We start from the raw sequence: 16811 nt of genomic DNA, 5'->3' as shown, positions 1-16811 counted from the left end.
ATTTTCTTAAGAAGTCTGTGAGTTCATTAAGGCATTGATATTCTTTTTTTAAAAGATTTTAGTTATTTATTCATGAGAGACACAGCGAGAGAGGCAGAGACACAGGCAGAGGGAGAAGCAAGCTCCATACAGGAAGCCTGATGCGGAACTTCATCCCCAAAATTCCGGGATCACGTCCTGAGCCGAAGGCAGATGCTTAACCGCTGAACCACTGGGGTGTCCCCATCATTATTTTAAAAAAAATGGAAAACTCTCCCAACCTTCAGAACCTAAGACAACAGAGGTGGAGTAGAGAGTGGGCCACACAAGAGGTGAAGGACTGCGGCTGGGAATGAATTTGTTCAAGATCTCATTCATTCAAACATTTACAGGGTACCTACTAAAAATACTAGGGATGCGGGACTACAGAAACCAGTAAAAGACACTTCTGACCTCAAGAAATTCAGAGTCTAGAGAGGAAGAAACCTCAATACACTATCTGCTTCTGTGCAAATGCAATAAAGATACATGCAAGTAAGGAGGCAAGGAAAGGGTATTGCAAGAAAAGGAAGTAGTGTGGACAATCTCACCAGAGAAAACCGTAATGACATAGAGAAGTGTCATGACAGTTTAAGGCTGATGGAGAACAAAGTAATAATTATGGAGTAAAAAAAAGGAAGGAAGAAGGGAGGTAGCCTCTAAACTTTGTTAAGAAGTTTCTCATCATTACTCTAGAGAGACAATGAAGCACTGAAGGGTTTCATGCAAGTGAATGGTGTGATTGGACCTGCATTTTTCAGTACACCATGATGATTTCCTAAAATCTGAAACCAAGGAGCAAACTGCATGTAAAAGAAGGCTATTTCAATCAATCCAACAAATGATGATAATGGTATGAAACAGAGGAGTGGCAAGACCACTGGAGGGAAGGGGATGGATATAAGTATATAGGATGTGAAAGTGGCAGCACTTGATAAATCTCGGAGGGAGAGTGAAGAATGACTTCCAAGTTTTTAGCTTGGTTGTCTACTAAGCGGAACCTCATAGTGTCACAGTTCTTTTTTCCCCCAAGAGACTGAGCTGAGTTTTTTTAGGTCCTAAGACACTGCCCCTTGTACTTGAGACATTTCTATTGTCTTCTGAGGACTGACTAAAGCAATAGTCAGTTGACTAATAGCAATGAGTCAGCATGATGATGTCTGAAACCACCGGAGTGGGTGAGATTATAGGGAGAAGAGGAAATGGGAAAAGAGCAGTGTGCTAAGACCGGACTCCAAGAAACATTAATATTTAAGTAGTAGGCTGAGGAAAATGAACCAGGAAGAAAATAACGAAGAAACGAATCAGAGAACTATCAGGACACTTAAGAGGACACAGTGTTACAGATGACAAAGGATCAGTTTTAGGAAGGAAGGGGTGATGTCCAGTACCAAATAGAGCAGGTATAGTTAATTTAATTAAGATAAGGTCAAACAAATCCGTAAGAGTTAGTAAGGTCTAAACTGGTTTTGTTCATTGCGGCATATACTCAGCACTCAGTGAAATGTCTAGTAGAACTTCTCTGGACATTTAACATACTAATTTACATTATGAATTTCCAAGAAGACACAGTATGAACTGTATTCCAAATTGATGGAATCCTTCTTTCATATAAGAGACAGTATCTCATGGCCATTTGAGTTCCTTATAAAACTATTTGGGAAATACTGACAAAGAGATATTAATCATATAGCAATGTATATAAACATACACACAGAGCAAAAAACTGGAAGGAAACAATGTGTTAAAAGTGGCTGCTTTCGTGAAGAACACTCAATTACTTGAGGCGACTGTCAGGGAAGGCTTCTCAGGGAGGTAGGCCGGTATTACCTGAGACCTTGAAGTCCAGTAGGAAAAATGCTGGGATTGTCCTGTGTGTGTGTGTGTCTGTGTGGTAAGAGGAGGATGTCAGTGGAGGGTAATGATGGCCAAGAGTGTCTGAGGTAAAGGAACAGCAAAGGCAAAGACCAGAAGACAGGAAACACTGTAGCTTCTTTCAGTATCTGAGGTCTAAGGAGGAGAGCAGTAAAAGAGGAGGCTGCGAGATGAGGACAGGTGAAACTGAAAAGGCGACTTGAAATAGGCCTCTAACGTTACATGCAGGCCAGGGATGCCGGAGTGGCTCAGCAGTTAAAGAGTCTGCCTTTGGCTCAGGGCGTGATCCTGGAGTCCTGGGATCGAGTCCCATATCAGGCTCCCTGCATGCAGCCTGCTTCTCTGTGTCTCTCATAAATAAATAAAATCTTAAAAAAAAAGTTACATGCAGCCCTCTAATTGCACATGCCAGGGTACCTGAAACATCTGAAGCCAGAGAATAACATCACATTATAGGATTGTCTTTTTGGAACAGTAACTTTCACGGCGATGTGGCAAAGACTCTGAAAGGATGAGAGGAAGACCAGAAGACAGGCATGGGGTGGGGAGGGGGAAGTAACAGTAATTGGGATAAGATAGTAAGTAGCAGGGATGAAGAAAGTGAATGAATTCAAAAAACACTTAAGAGGATGATTCAAAGGACTCAGTGACTGACTAGATGTAGCAGAGGACAATAAGGGAAGATCAAAGATGGAAAGGTTTCTGTGTCTCATTTAGTCAACCAGGCAGTGAGGAAAGGGAAAAAAACAAAAACCAAAAGATTAATTCATTTTAGGCATACTGGTTTGAGAAAAACATGTACAACTGAACTTGAAGGCAACAAATTGAGGAAGATACGGAAGAAATAGATTACTATCTATTCATAAAAAGCATTCATAAAACATTCATAAAAACCAATACAAAAGCACTAAGACACCACAAAAATAATAAAAATAATTTTAAAAATAGCTAATAACATTCTATCCTATGGGAATAACCAAGCATTCAGAAAAAGTTCTACCATAAAGATGTTCATGACAGCATCACTTATAGTAGGAAATATGTAAATCTAAATGTCCAACCTTTAAATCAGATAGAATAATATACAGCCAAAAACTGTTTATGGATCATCCTTAATGATATGTGAAAATGTTTATGGCAATGTCAAATTAAAAAAAGTAAAAGCAAGATATAAAGGTATACATGTAGAATAACTTCAACTATGAAAAAAAACAAAAACTCACTTCAATGTTAATTAAGTAGCAATTTTAAGGGATGTAAAATTATGTTGTTCTGAACTCTCTAAATCTTTTTTAACATGCGTGCTTATACTTTAAATATTAGCAAAATGTTTGCTTATTTAAGAGAAAAACTGGGGTAGCCCAGGTGGCTCAGCGGTTTAGCACTGCCTTCAGCCCAGGGCCTGATCCTGGAGACCTGGGATCGAGTCCCACGTCAGGCTCCCTGCATGGAGCCTGCTTCTCCCTCTGCCTGTGTCTCTGATTCTCTCTGTGTCTCTCTCATGAATAATAAATAAAATATTTTAAAAAAAAGAGACAAAAACTAAAATGGAAAAAGGCAATTAGACATTCTGTACCTTCTGAGCCATTCTCTCATTATTTCCCAAAATTGGGAGGAAAAAGTGTGTGTGTGTGTGTGTGTGTGTGTATTTTAAGATTTATTTATCTTAGGAATGCCTGAGTGGCTCAGAGGTTGCACTTTTACCTTCTTCGACTCAGGGCATGATCCTGGTCCTGGGATCCAGTCTTGCACTGGCTCCCTGCAGGAAGCCTGCTTCTCCCTCTGCCTCTCTCTGTGTCTCTCACGAATAAATAAATAAAATCTTAAAAAAAAATTATCTTAGAGATGGAGTGAGCGAGAGAGCGTGCACATGAGCATGCACACAAGTGGGGGGGGAGGGGCAGAAAGAAAGAATCTCCAAGGTGACTCCCCACTGAGGGAGGCTCCTCAAGGGGAACTGGACTTGGGGCTCCATCCCACAACCCATGAGATCACGACCTGGGCCTGAAACCAACAGCTGGATGCTCAACCAAATGAGCCATCCAGGCTCCCTTGTAAACATTTTTTTAAAAGTTTTTATTCATGTATTTATGAGAGATACAGAAGGAGAGGCAGAGGGAGAAGCAGGCTCCACGCAGGGAGCCTGATGTGGGACTTGATCCCAGGGTCCTGGGATCACAACACTCAACCACTGAGCCACCCAGGTGCCCCATACATATTTTTAAAGCAAGGAGGGGGGTTTAGGTGGGTGGGTAGGGATATTTGCTTGTCCTAAAGTACTAGCAATTTTGAGAGCTGTATTATATCCATATTTATCTCTTTTGTTTTGAATAAATTCAAAAGTAGCACAAGATCTTGGGGGCATCTGGGTGGCTCAGTCATTTAAGTGTCCAACTCTTGATCTCAGCTCAAATCTTGAGTTCAAGCCCCGAACTTGGGGGCTTAAAAAAAAAAGTAATACAAGATCTTAATAAAATCGACAAAATTTAAAAATATTTTACTGATTTAAAATTATAAATTCTTCTAGGCAGGACTTTTGACACAAGGGCTAGTGGTTTTAATGGACTCTCTATCCACAAGCAAAACTCCAGGGCAATCAGACAAAGAATACTAGGGTCATGGCCTGGACAGAAAGACCAGGGGAAGGTTCACAAGACAAGTAGCGGCAGATATCTGACCAGTGAGTAGTTTATACAGCATCAAGCATAGAGAGTTCAGATCATAATACTATATATATATATATATATATCAACAGATAGCATTTGAGGATGCTCAAGAGAATTCAGAGGTACAAAAGAAGACAAATCTGAACATAAACTGCCACATACCCAAACCCCAAATGCCAAGATATGTCACCTACAACCATAATAATTACCATACCAAAAGTCTTCCATTCAGCTGAGTAATTTCTCTCCTATAGAGAGGTAAGGTTTTATGGCAGTCACCTCTAACTTCAACCTCAGAAGTCAGGGACAATATCCTTTAATCTCACTTCTACCCTCCAATCTAATTCTCATTTTCCAAATCATACTTTCCATTAGTAACAAAGTATGGTTTCATCATCTAGGCTTTTGGCCAAGCCTTTTAAAATCTATTTACTTATTCTTATAGTCTGTAACACAAAATAACTTCCACAAATTTGTATTTTGCTAAGTAAAGTAAGTACCTGTTTCATTTTATTTCATTTCATTTTATTTACCCTAAACTTACATTTTTCAAGCTCATGCTCTCTGAGACAGACCCTATGCTTTATTATTCTATGATCTGGCGCATCTGGTAAATGTGTAACACTTACATGCTTAATGAATGTTTGTGGAACTTTTTTTTTTTTTAAAGATTTTATTTATTTATTCATGAGAGACAGAGAGAGGGAGAGGGGGGGAGAGAGAGAGAGAGAGAAGCAGGCTCCATGCAGGGAGCCCGATGTGGGATTCGATACCGGGACTCCAGGATTACTACCCGGGCGGAAGGCAGGCGCCAAACGCCAAGCCACCCAAGGATCCCGTTTGTGGAATTTGAATGAATTACTCTGTAAATCCCTTCTATCACTATAGGTATTCAGTGTAAATACTGTATTTAAATACTGTTAATGGGCGCCTGGGTGGCTCAGTTGGTTAAGCATCCACCATCCATCTGCCCAGGTCATGATTCCAGAGTCCTGAGCCCCATGGTGGACTCCCTGCTCATCAAGGAGCCTGCTTTTCCCACTCCCTTTGCCCCTCCCCTAGCTCCTTCTCTCTCTCTCTCTTGCCTGCGCTCTCTCTCAAATAAATCTTTAAAAAAAATAAACACGGTTAGAAGAGCATATTTATGAATTAATCTAGCAATGTCCCCTATTAATACCCTCCTCTATGATTCAAGATCTCACTGTTGGCTACCATATCCTGTAGCACATATTTAGGTCACAGATACGCTAGATTAAAATCATAATGAAAGGGATCCCTGGGTGGCGCAGAGGTTTAGCGCCTGCCTTTGGCCCAGGGCGCGATCCTGGAGACCTGGGATGGAATCCCACGTCAGGCTCCCGGTGCATGGAGCCTGCTTCTCCCTCTGCCTATCTCTCTCTCTCTGTGACTATCATAAATAAATAAAAAATTTAAAAAAATCATAATGAAAGAGTACCACTGAAAACTTTTAGTGGTTTACATTCAAAATCTTATTTACTCTTCCTAACAACCTTTCCAATTGGATGCTATCATCTCCATTTTACAGTCTAATGCAGCAAACAAGAGATGGAATAGAGTCTATCCAGGCAACTCCAGAGCCCAAGTTAGGCTGGTTGCACTGGTTGAGTTATACTGAATACACTGCCACAGACTGTCACTCTTTTAATTGTAGGGATCCAGGTTTTTTTTTTTTTCATTTTTGTATTCAACATGTAGCACAATGCCAGGTATAGAAGGGGTATTTCGTGACCGTGGATTGATTTGAGAGCCCTAATCACACAGTTACTAAGCTGCTAGGGAAATTAAGTTAGTCACTTTACCTCTCTCAGCAGTGAGAGATGAAGTATTACCTACAGCCTTGTCTAGCTCCCAAATTTTGAGTCTATAATTGCCCAATCAATATGGATTTATGAATTCAGCAGTTATTATGCAGGATGTTGACTTTAATAACTTATGTTGTATACTTATCGGTGTGAACCAGGGGCTTATGTAGATTGTTAGCCAAGTCTAGAAGTAATTCTACCTATAACTGGGCATTATAATCCCATTTCTTCTTTTTTTTTTTCCAAGATTTTATTTATTTATTCGTGACAGACACAGAGAGAGAAAGAGAGAGAGAGGCAGAGACACAGGCAGAGGGAGAAGCAGGCTCCATGCGGGGAGCCTGACCTGGGACTCAATCCCAGGTCTCCAGGATCACACCCTGGGCCGAACGTGGCACTAAACCGCTGAGCCACCGGGGCTACCCTATAATCCCATTTATTAAACAGAATTTATGATGTCAGTAAACAATGAGAACAAGCTAAACTGAGGCTCATTCTTTAAAACAACTGGCCTAGACTATTAAAAATATTATAAAAAACAATATCCTAAAAAACAGCAAAAAAAGTTATTTTACACTGAAGAGACATGGCAACTAAATGTAATGATTAAATTCTGTATTCAAAAAAAGGACAAATATACAGGAGTTTATTGGGACAATTAGAGAAATGTTATTATAGTCAAAATATTACCTAGAAGTATTATATTGTTACATTTTTCTGAATGTGGTGATACTACTGTAGTTATGGGGAGAATATCCTTTTTCTCAGGTCATAAATTCTCCATGTTTAAGGGGTAAAGTGTCTTGATGTCTACAACTAACTCTCAATGATTCAGAAAAAAATGAGAGAAAGGAAAAAATGTGGCAAAATGTTAATTTGTGATTGTGAATCTATGGGATGGGCAAATGAATACACATTATGGCATTTTTTGCAACTTTTTTATAGTTTTGAAGATTCTCAAAATAAAAGTTGGGAAAAATTATAAAAGAAAAAAAGAACCAAAATAAGGTATAAGAGAGAATAATTTTGAACTTAGAATTTAAGTTATCAATCAAAAATGAGGGCAAATTGTAGCCTCAGAAAGAAACACTGAATTTTCTCTGAACCATACACAACAAAGCTGAAATATGATAATATGAAAGTCTTACACACAAAAAAGACAAAGATGCTGCTTGGTTATGGGCATCTAAGAACTGTAGCTTTAGAGAACATTAAAAAAAATAGTGTAACTACAAAGCCACTTTCATGGATCCTAACACATTACGGTATAACTAGAGGAAATACAAGGCTTTACTGCTAAGTATCTGATATCCTTTGTCACAAACTCTAGTGTTTTTCTTATTTTCTCTGACTTTAATCAAGCAAAGCAAGATACATTACTTTTGTAGAGCAAAAAGAAAACAAAACCAATCCTCAATTTCCTGGAAGTATGAATCACTGTGAACATGTTGCAACACTACTTTACTAATTAAGCCATTTTGGCTTAATTTGCAGTGAGACTTCAGATTTTACTAATATGCTATGTATCAATTTTAAAGACAGATATTTAATATTTGTATTATCACAAAAGTGAAGATGTATTGGTTGGATCGGTCCTAAACAGAAATTAAACACACTTCTTAAACTCACTCAACAAAAATATGATGAGATCAAGTTTTACTCTTAAAAAAACTCTAGAGCTTAAGATTGTATTACCTTGTGGTAAAAATTTTTTTAAGTAATCTCTACACCCAGTGTGGGGCTTGACCTTACAACCCCAAGATCAAGAGTTGCACACTCCACCAACTAAGCCAACCAGGATCGCCACTTTGTGGTAAATTTTAAAAAGATTAAGCAACATGACCATCTATCCCATCCCCCTCCATTCTCAGGAGGAAAAGATGTAACTTAAATCAAGTTAAGCCATCATTACATTAAGTGCTTAGCCCCAAGAACACCTAATGGGTTACATGGTTCAAATGACTACAAACTGAACTCACTAACAAGGTAAAATAAAATAAAAAATAAAAAACCACCATCAATACAAAAATCAAACTGTCACCAATGTGTAGAATGGAGCCTAAACTTGGTGTAAACTCTAATTATTCAATTCATATGGCTTTTAAAAGAGATTCTATTTATGTATTCATCAGAGACACAGAGAGAGGCAGAGGCACAGGCAGAGGGAGAAGCGGACTCCCTGCGGGACCCCATGTGGGGACTCTGGGATCACACCCTGAGCCAAAGGCAGCCAAGGCAGCCACTAACCACGAACCACACAGGCGTCCCAATTTATACGGCTTAATGAAGTATTACCTACCACTCCTTGTTTTACAAAGAGACTCCCTAAGAAGGTTAAGTATTTCATGTAGTAGAATTCATAATTGTGTTTACACATTATTGATAAAATAGACCCATTATGTAAAATAAGCTACTACTACTTCATCTGGCCCTGAAAGAGACAAAACCATTTCAGGGATCTTGATATACCCTGGCTGAAACTGTCAAAGTCAAAATAATGCTAAAAGACAAGTTGAGCTTTAAATAATAGAAAATCTTAATTCATAAATACCTGTCAGAATGCTATCTGGAGAAAGCTATTCTTTTTAAACTTCAAACTTTGGTAGCTGTACATGGGTTACAGTTCAACTATTCATGAATTCCAGAAGATGCTATGATTATTGGGAGGCAGGTCTTCAAACTACATTAGGATGAACTGGGTATATAATCTTAAAAAAAAAAAAAAAGCTTACTAATTTATCCTCAAACATACTAACCTAAAGCAGATGCTGAACCATACGATGGAGGTAAGGAGGTCAGTCACTCACAGGACTGTCTGCCACACGCTTGCCACAGACAGTATATAGACATCCTGATGATTCTAGGCTGGGCTAGTGACTTCAAAGGACACTTGCTTTTTGAAGGCACTGCAGCCCTCCTCCCGGCTCATATGCTAACAGCCACAGGCAAATTATTTAGCAGCTCGTGGCACTAAGAGCTGTCCTGTGGCTGCCACTGCCAGTCTTTATAGGTGAAGGATGCAAAGGATCAGAGCTTGGGTCCAGATTTTTGAAAGGGTTACTGACTCCTACTTATGCCCTTAAAATCCAAAATACAGGAATAAAAATCTGGTGCTCTGCTTTTTCGGGTATATTTCATTTTGCAAATACCAATTCTACTTTTTTTCAGGTACTTCCAACAAAGCAACTCACATTTGCCATCTTTCTATCAAATCTTTAGTCATTTTACCAATTTATTTGTGAAAGAATTGGACATTTTTCACTTTGTCAGAGATGCAGTCCTTCAACTGTAGTAACAAAACAAAGATCATATAAAAAATAAGCAAACTTCAAAAAGTCATTTAAAAGTTCTATATTTAGGGCAGCCCCGGTGGCTCAGTGGTTTAGCGCCTGCCTTCGGACCAGGGCATGATCCTGGAGACCTGGGATGAGTCCCACGTCCGGCTCCCAGCATGGAGCCTACTTCTCCCTCTGCCTATGTCTCTGTCTCCATTCTCTGTCTCTCATGAATCAATCAATCTTAAAAGAAAAAAAAAGTTCTATATTTGGGACACCTGGGTGGCTCAGCAGTTGAGTGTCTGCCTTCAGCTCAGGGTGTGATCCTGGAGACCCGGGATCGAGTCCCACGTGGGGTTCCCTGTGGGGAGCCTGCTTTTCCCTCTGCCTGTGTCTGCCTCTCTCTGTGTGTCTTTCATGAATGAATAAATTCTTTAAAAAAAAAAAAAAGTTCTGTTTTTGATAACACAAATAAATACCTCATCTATGTAACTCTTTAGCTCTTAGCCTCTAACAAGAATGTTTATTTTTTAATTTATTTTTATTTTTTTAAAGATTTTATTTATTTATTCATGAGAGACACACACAGAGAGAAAAAGAGAGAGAGAGAGAGAGAGAGAGAGAGAGAGAGGCAGAGACACAGGCAGAGAGAGAATTTTGGAGCCACCCGGGCTGCCCCGTGGTAAGAATTTAACAAAATTGGAAGCATTCTAAAGTGTCAGAATGCACTTTTAACTCAACCATCTTCAAAGGTCTGCACTGAATGAGATACAAAAAAATGCCACACTCATTAAAATTTGTAACCAAAACCTGCCTTTTTACATAAGGATGCTTCAAAAAGCAAATTCACCAATAATGCTACAATCACTTTCATCAGTAAAATGGTATACAGTAAACGATTAAACATACACCTACTGAATTTAATCTGTGGAACTATTCTGTAGTTGGTAGGCATGTTCTCCCCCCCCCCCCCCAATAGAACTATTCTTAAACTTTTGGGAGTTATGGACTCTTTGCGGAATCTCTCAAAAAATGGATAGTCAAAGAAAATTGTGCAAACAACTTCAGGGTGTACAGACCCAGGTTTAAAACTCCTGATACAGAATCACACCCTTTCATGCTATTTCCCTTAACTGTGTACAACTCAAATGGGCAGTGTTATTAGTTTCAAGCATATTCAAATACAATTTCAAGAAAAGAAAAACATTTAGTAACAACGATTAACCAGGTTCATTTAGAAGGGTTCACAATTGGTAACTTGGCTAATACGGCTTACAAAGATGTCATTAGCAGAAAGATGAAGCAAAATAACTTCATGAACTAAAGAAAACGGAAAGGATCAAGTCAGTACCATTGGCCAAGGACCCAAAATACTAATCAGAGACTGTCAAGTGTGACGATATAGCCTCAGACACCTGACTCTGAATGAATCCACCACCAGTGGAACTTAAACACACACACAAAATGCAATGCCAAATGGCAATTTTATTCCCTTTCTTAAAAAATGTTCATAAGGGCAGTCTGACCAATGACAAGGAGAGAGGTAGAAAAGCAGGTGCCATTTTAAAATTTCTACAACTATAATACACTTTTTTTCATTACAGCTAGAGAAGGTTAAAATACAAACACTGTAAAAAATTACCCTGGCACTGCTAGAAATATAAATATCCCATATATATATATATATTTATATTTATAACAATTTAGGAATAAACACAATTACAATAAAAAATTTAGGAATGCGCTAGCACATACTTTTTTTAAAGAACACACTTTTAAACTCAGGCCCTATAAGATTCAAAGATGCATAAACAAAGTTTCTATTCTAAAGAGGTGTCCACTGCTTTTAGAATGGAAAGTGCAACCCAAGTGTATAAAGATGATAAATAATAATACTCATAAGCCCACAGTTCTCAATAAAGGTTTCATTTATTCTATGTCCCCTCTTAAAAACTTGGTGTAAAAATTTTGTTTTGTTTCCAAAAGCAAGCAATGAATTCACCACAATTTGAATAACAAGATAAATAATAAAAATCTCTTCCAAATCTCACAGCATGTGGATGAAATGAAAGCATCTGCTATAAAGTGAATCAAACGAAACTCCAAAGAGGTAACAAAATCGAACTTTACCGCACGAAAAAGGAAGGTGTGTTTCTTGGTCGGAGCTCCATTCTAAATCTTTTGCAAATACTGATCTTAAAATTCATTTGCTTTTATAAAATGCAATCCTTTAGTTGCTTCTATTTTGTAGATTTTATGTAGAATTTAAAATATCGAGTCCCTATGGTTAACAAGGACAACCAGTATTCTTTCATGCTGTTTCTCCCCCCACATATTGGTTCTGACCAACTTCATCAAAAGGGCCTGACTACTCGTAACTGAATTAATCAAAGTAATGTGCTAATTAATCAAAGCACAACAAAAAGATCTAAGGACTTGAAAGTTTTTCTCACTACATGTCAAAGCTACGATATCTAATTAACTTTACAGTTCGCTAAAAGTGTATTCTGAAGTTGCTTCATATGTCTCAAGCTTTCTAAATTTTAGTTTATTGACTGGGACCCTATTCTGAAATGTCAAAAAAAAAAAAAAAAAGTTGTCATCTAATTCAAATGAATTCGGGGAAATGCTCAGTGGTGACCTAAAGACTGTACGTAATTAGCAGTAGGCTAGCAGTCGTTCCGCGCTCCCAACCACATACATTGCGTTGGAATAAACACTAATATGGAATTAAAGGGAATCATTTCTGCACACTTCTCAGGAAAGTGAAATACGTATTTTACCTTTGCATTCTATTTCAGAACGTGATATCCAGGAATGCAACAAAGACGGGAGAGTGTAGCAACGGAGAAATTTCAGCATAAAAAAAAAAAGTATAGGCGCGTTCAATGTTCAACTAAAAACCCTACGTCCCCTGCTGGCTAGCGACAGCACACTGCATAAAGTTTATTGTGATGACAACTGTTTCTAAAAAGCACAATTTTTTCCTGCCCTCTACCTGTCTTCCTTTCAAAGCGTCTCCTCATCCTCAGGCCATGGTAACTCGACGTAGCATCTTTTATCGTAACATGAACGAGGTGATCTCAGAACAGCGAGGTGGTTACCGCTCTGTGGACACTAGGCCCCGGCGTCCTCCGTGACGCCTCAGGCCCCGCGAGGTGGGGGGAAGCCCCCGCGGGAGCGCGTCGCCCGCACCGGCCGCCGCTCGAGCGCTGACCGAACGCGGCGCCAGAGCAGAGCGACGGCGCTCGGGGCCCCGCGGGGCGCCGCGCCAGGGGCCACCCGGGCGGCAGCATATGGGAGGCCGGGGGCTGCTCCCCGCGCGGCGCGGCGCGGCGAGGGCGAGGGCGAGGCTGCGGCGCGAGGGGCGGCCGGGCGCCGATGCAGGCCGCCGCGGGGGCGCACGTGGGGCCCGGGGCCCGGGGCGGCGGGGGGCCGGCAGGTGCGGGAGAGGCAAGCGGCTTCCCAGGAGGCCGGGCCCCGGAGGCCGCAGGCCGGGCGCGGCAGGAAAGCCGCGGAGCAGAGGCGAGCGGGCCCGGGAGGCTGGGACGCCGGCACCGCCGGGGGGGGGGGGGAGGCGGCGGCGGCGGCGGCGCTGGGGGGAGACCGGATGGGGGCCCCGAGGGACGCTGCCCGGCGCGGCACCCCAGCTCACCGTGCCTCCGTCCTTAATGATGATCTTCTTGGCCAGCATGATACTGCGGTTCGCGGCCCGTTTCTTCTTCTTTCCCTGGGTCATTTTACCATCCTCGACTCCTGGCGCTGCTGCAGCCACTCCCGGGGCGGCCGGCCCCAGCGGCGAGTGCCGTCCCGCCGCTACTGCCGGGCCGAGCCGCTCGGGGCGCCCGCCGCCATCTTGAGGGCCCGGCCTGCCTCCGGCGGCGCGTCACATCGTGCGATCGGCGGAGGAGCCCGCCCCGCCCCGCCCCGCCCCGCCCGGCCCACGTGACGGCGCCCCGCCCCGCCGGGCTCGGCGGCCGCGCGGAGGGAAGCCGCGGAGGCAGGCGCCAGGCCGCCGGCTGCGGCCGCCCGGGGCTCCCCGCCGCTCGGCTCGCCTGGGCCTCGCGACAGCCCTGAGCGGCGGGCACCTCGCAGTCCTTCCGTCGCTGATGAAGACACGGAAGCCTCTCGGCTCCCGGCTCGTGGAAATGCGGCTGACGAACGGCCGCCCTGGACGTTGGCCGCGCCCCTCAGCCGCTCGCGCCGTCTCCCGCGCTCTAGTCGGACGGAGCCGGCGAATGCCCCCCTGCGCTTCCCCGCGGACGGAGCCGGAGGCCGGGAGGCCGGGAGGCCGGGAGGCCGGAGGCCGAGCGAGGTCAGTCAGTCCGAGCAGGACGAACATCGTCGTACGGTCCCACTCATTCGGGAAATAGAAGAAACAGTGAAAGGGATCAAGGGGGAAAGGAGAGAAACTGAGCGGAAATACCAGCGAGGGGGACGGAACGGGAGAGACTCCTAACTGGGAAGCGAACGAGGGGCAGTGGAGGGGGGCGGGGGGGCGGGGGGCCTGGGGGACGGGCACTGAGGGGGCCCTTGGCGGGAGGAGCACCGGGCGTTACGCTACATGTTGGCAGCTCGAAGTCCGATAAAAACATACACACGCACACGCAAAAGAAAAAGGACGGGAACCGAAGGGAACAGTTGAATAATTTTCCAGAAATAGTGGGTAACTGAAGGTGTAAGGATAAACTGATTTTTCCGAAACAGTATTTTGTCTTCGCGCTCGCCCCATCCCGCCCGCCCGCCGGAGCGACTGAAGCGTGTTTCCAGCAGCCGCCTAGCCCAGGACCTTTTATTTCCTGCCGCTACAAACGTAGATAGCCTAGGTCCTGCTTTGTAACCCGCCCCGTTTACTGTGCCGCTGGAACAACTTGCCGGGGGGGGGGGGGGGGGCAGAAATGACCGTTGACACAAGTGAAGTATGGACGAGAGATGAAAGTACCACAGTGTTAAATCTGATTTTAATTGTACTATTAGGTAAGAGAATATATCCCTTTTCTTAATAGACTGAAGTCTTAAGAAGTGAAGGGATGTGATGCACGCTGCCTGCTCTCAGGTAGTTAGGAAATACCATGCTTGTAAATGTGAGAAGGGGGTTAGAGTGACAAAATGGCAAATTGTCAAAAAAAAAAAAAAAAAAAAAAAGGTAGTGTATTTAGGGCAGCCCGGGTGCTCAGCGGTTTAGCGCCGCCTTCCGCCGGGGGCGTGATCCTGGGGACCTGAGGTCGAGTCCCACGTCGGGCTCCCTGCGTGGAGCCTGCTTCTCCCTCTGCCTGTGTCTCTGCCTCTGTGTGTGTGTCTCATGAATAAATAAATAAAGTCTTTTTAAAAAAGTTTGTTTATTTATTCATGAGACAGAGAGGCAGAGACACAGGCAGAGGGAGAAGCAGGCCCCGCTCAGGGAGCCGGATATGGGACTCGATCCGGGGTCTCCAGGATCAAACCCTGGGCTGAAGGCGGCATTAAACCTCTGAGCCACCCAGGCTGCCCATGAATAAATATTTTTAAAAATTAAAAAAAAAAAAAACCTGTCCCCCTCCTTTAAAAAAAAATCGTGTATTTGGGTATGGTGATTTTAAGATATGTTCACAAATTCCATGATACTGCTCTTTGGAAGAGACGGGATCTGATTCTTCCCTTTAGTGTGAGACTGGGCTGAGTGACTCTTTTCTAATAGGATATAGCAGAACTGACAGCACTGACTACAGCGGGTAGGTCATAAAAGGCATAGCGTCTTCCTGCTCATTCTCCCTTTTTCATTCATTCTGGGCCTAAGTCTGGGGAAGCCAGCTGCTATGTGATGACACTCCAGCAGCCTATGGCCAGGTCTAGATGTCCAGGAACTGAGGCCTCCTACTAACAGATATGTGAGTAGTGTTGGAAGCAGATCCTCCAGTGCTGGTTAAACTTCATCTGATTGCAAGCGCTGCCAACATCCTGACTCCAATTTCAGAAAATCTGAGCTAGGACCACCCAGATTAACCACTTTGGGTTCTCTGGGTCTCAGAAACTAAGATAAAAGGTACTGTTTTAAGCCACTAAGTTTTGGGGTAGTTTGTAATACAGCTATAGATAGCTAATACACAGGGTAAAAGGAATGTGTTTTGTTGCAACTTTTTTTTTTTTTTAAATAGGCTCCACTGGGCTCACATTCAGGACCCTGAGAGCAAGACCTGAACTGAGATCAAGAGTTGGGACGCTCAACTAGCTGAGCACCCAGGCACCTCCCTATTGTTGCAACTTTTATGTAAGTTTGAGATTATTTCAAAATAAATAAAATGTTAAAAAATAAATTTGAATATTCTGTTCCTTCTATTTCTACATAGAATATTTGACTAGAAATGGAAAACAAAGCACTCTTCCATGGAAGGGAGAAGGCACTTTAGCTTAATGGGTAATTCAAGTAACATTTTACCATCAATAAGTAAATTCATCATTTGTTTATTATCATTATTAAGTAGGCTCCATATCCAAGGTGGGGCTTGAACTCAAAATCAACCATGGCATGTTCTACTGACTGAGCCAGTCAACTACCCGTCATCATTGTTTAAAAATATTCCCTTGCTAAAACATTTCAGCCCCAACTTGAAGCTCTTTAGAGGAATCATGACAAGATTTCAAAACTAAATTCCCAGGAGCTTGTTTTGGGTGGATGTAGAGAGCTGGTAAGATAATTTATTGTGTGGTGACTGACTTTTCATACCCCCTCATAATGAGACCTCACCCATCTATGCCAATTTTACCATCCTAAGGAACTGATTATTCAGTCATTCAAAAAATATTTTGACTACCTTATGAGTGTTTGTCATTGGTTTACTGAACACTGAGGATACATTAGTACATGAGATCATATTTATCTACATGAAACTTAATTATACTGGAGGACAAAGTTATGAAACAAACACAAAAGGAAGATATTGCAGTTTGTGGCAAGTGCTGTTAGTAATAATGCAATAAAGAAAAACTTAACTCATTGAATGTCCAGAATATCCCAGGCTTTATGCTAGAAGAGCTGCAAGAGTAAATAAGAGATCAGTCCTCTTCTAACAGACTTATTGTGTGTGTGTGTGTGTACATATATATATATATATATATATTTGTGCATGCTGTCTCTCAAAAAATAAAAAATAAAAAGTTCTCGATTCTAGAATAAA

General features: G+C 42.3%; 1 protein-coding gene across 1 annotated transcript in view; it reads right to left on the bottom strand.

Annotated features, from left to right (window-relative positions):
• MFSD14A (major facilitator superfamily domain containing 14A) overlaps positions 1-13542 on the bottom strand; it is a 42180-nt gene extending 28638 nt beyond the window's left edge. Inside the window, exon 1 of the mRNA XM_055339779.1 lies at positions 13313-13542. Coding sequence (XP_055195754.1) covers positions 13313-13396 — 84 coding nt within the window. The 5' untranslated portion in view covers positions 13397-13542. The remainder of the gene's footprint in view (positions 1-13312) is intronic.
• Positions 13543-16811: the final 3269 nt, after the last annotated feature.

Source organism: Nyctereutes procyonoides, unplaced genomic scaffold, assembly GCF_905146905.1.
Source record: "Nyctereutes procyonoides isolate TBG_1078 unplaced genomic scaffold, NYPRO_anot_genome, whole genome shotgun sequence".
Classification (NCBI taxonomy): domain Eukaryota; kingdom Metazoa; phylum Chordata; class Mammalia; order Carnivora; family Canidae; genus Nyctereutes; species Nyctereutes procyonoides.
The sequence above is the reverse complement of the archived record's forward strand: the minus strand, read 5'-3'. Positions and strand labels throughout refer to the sequence as shown.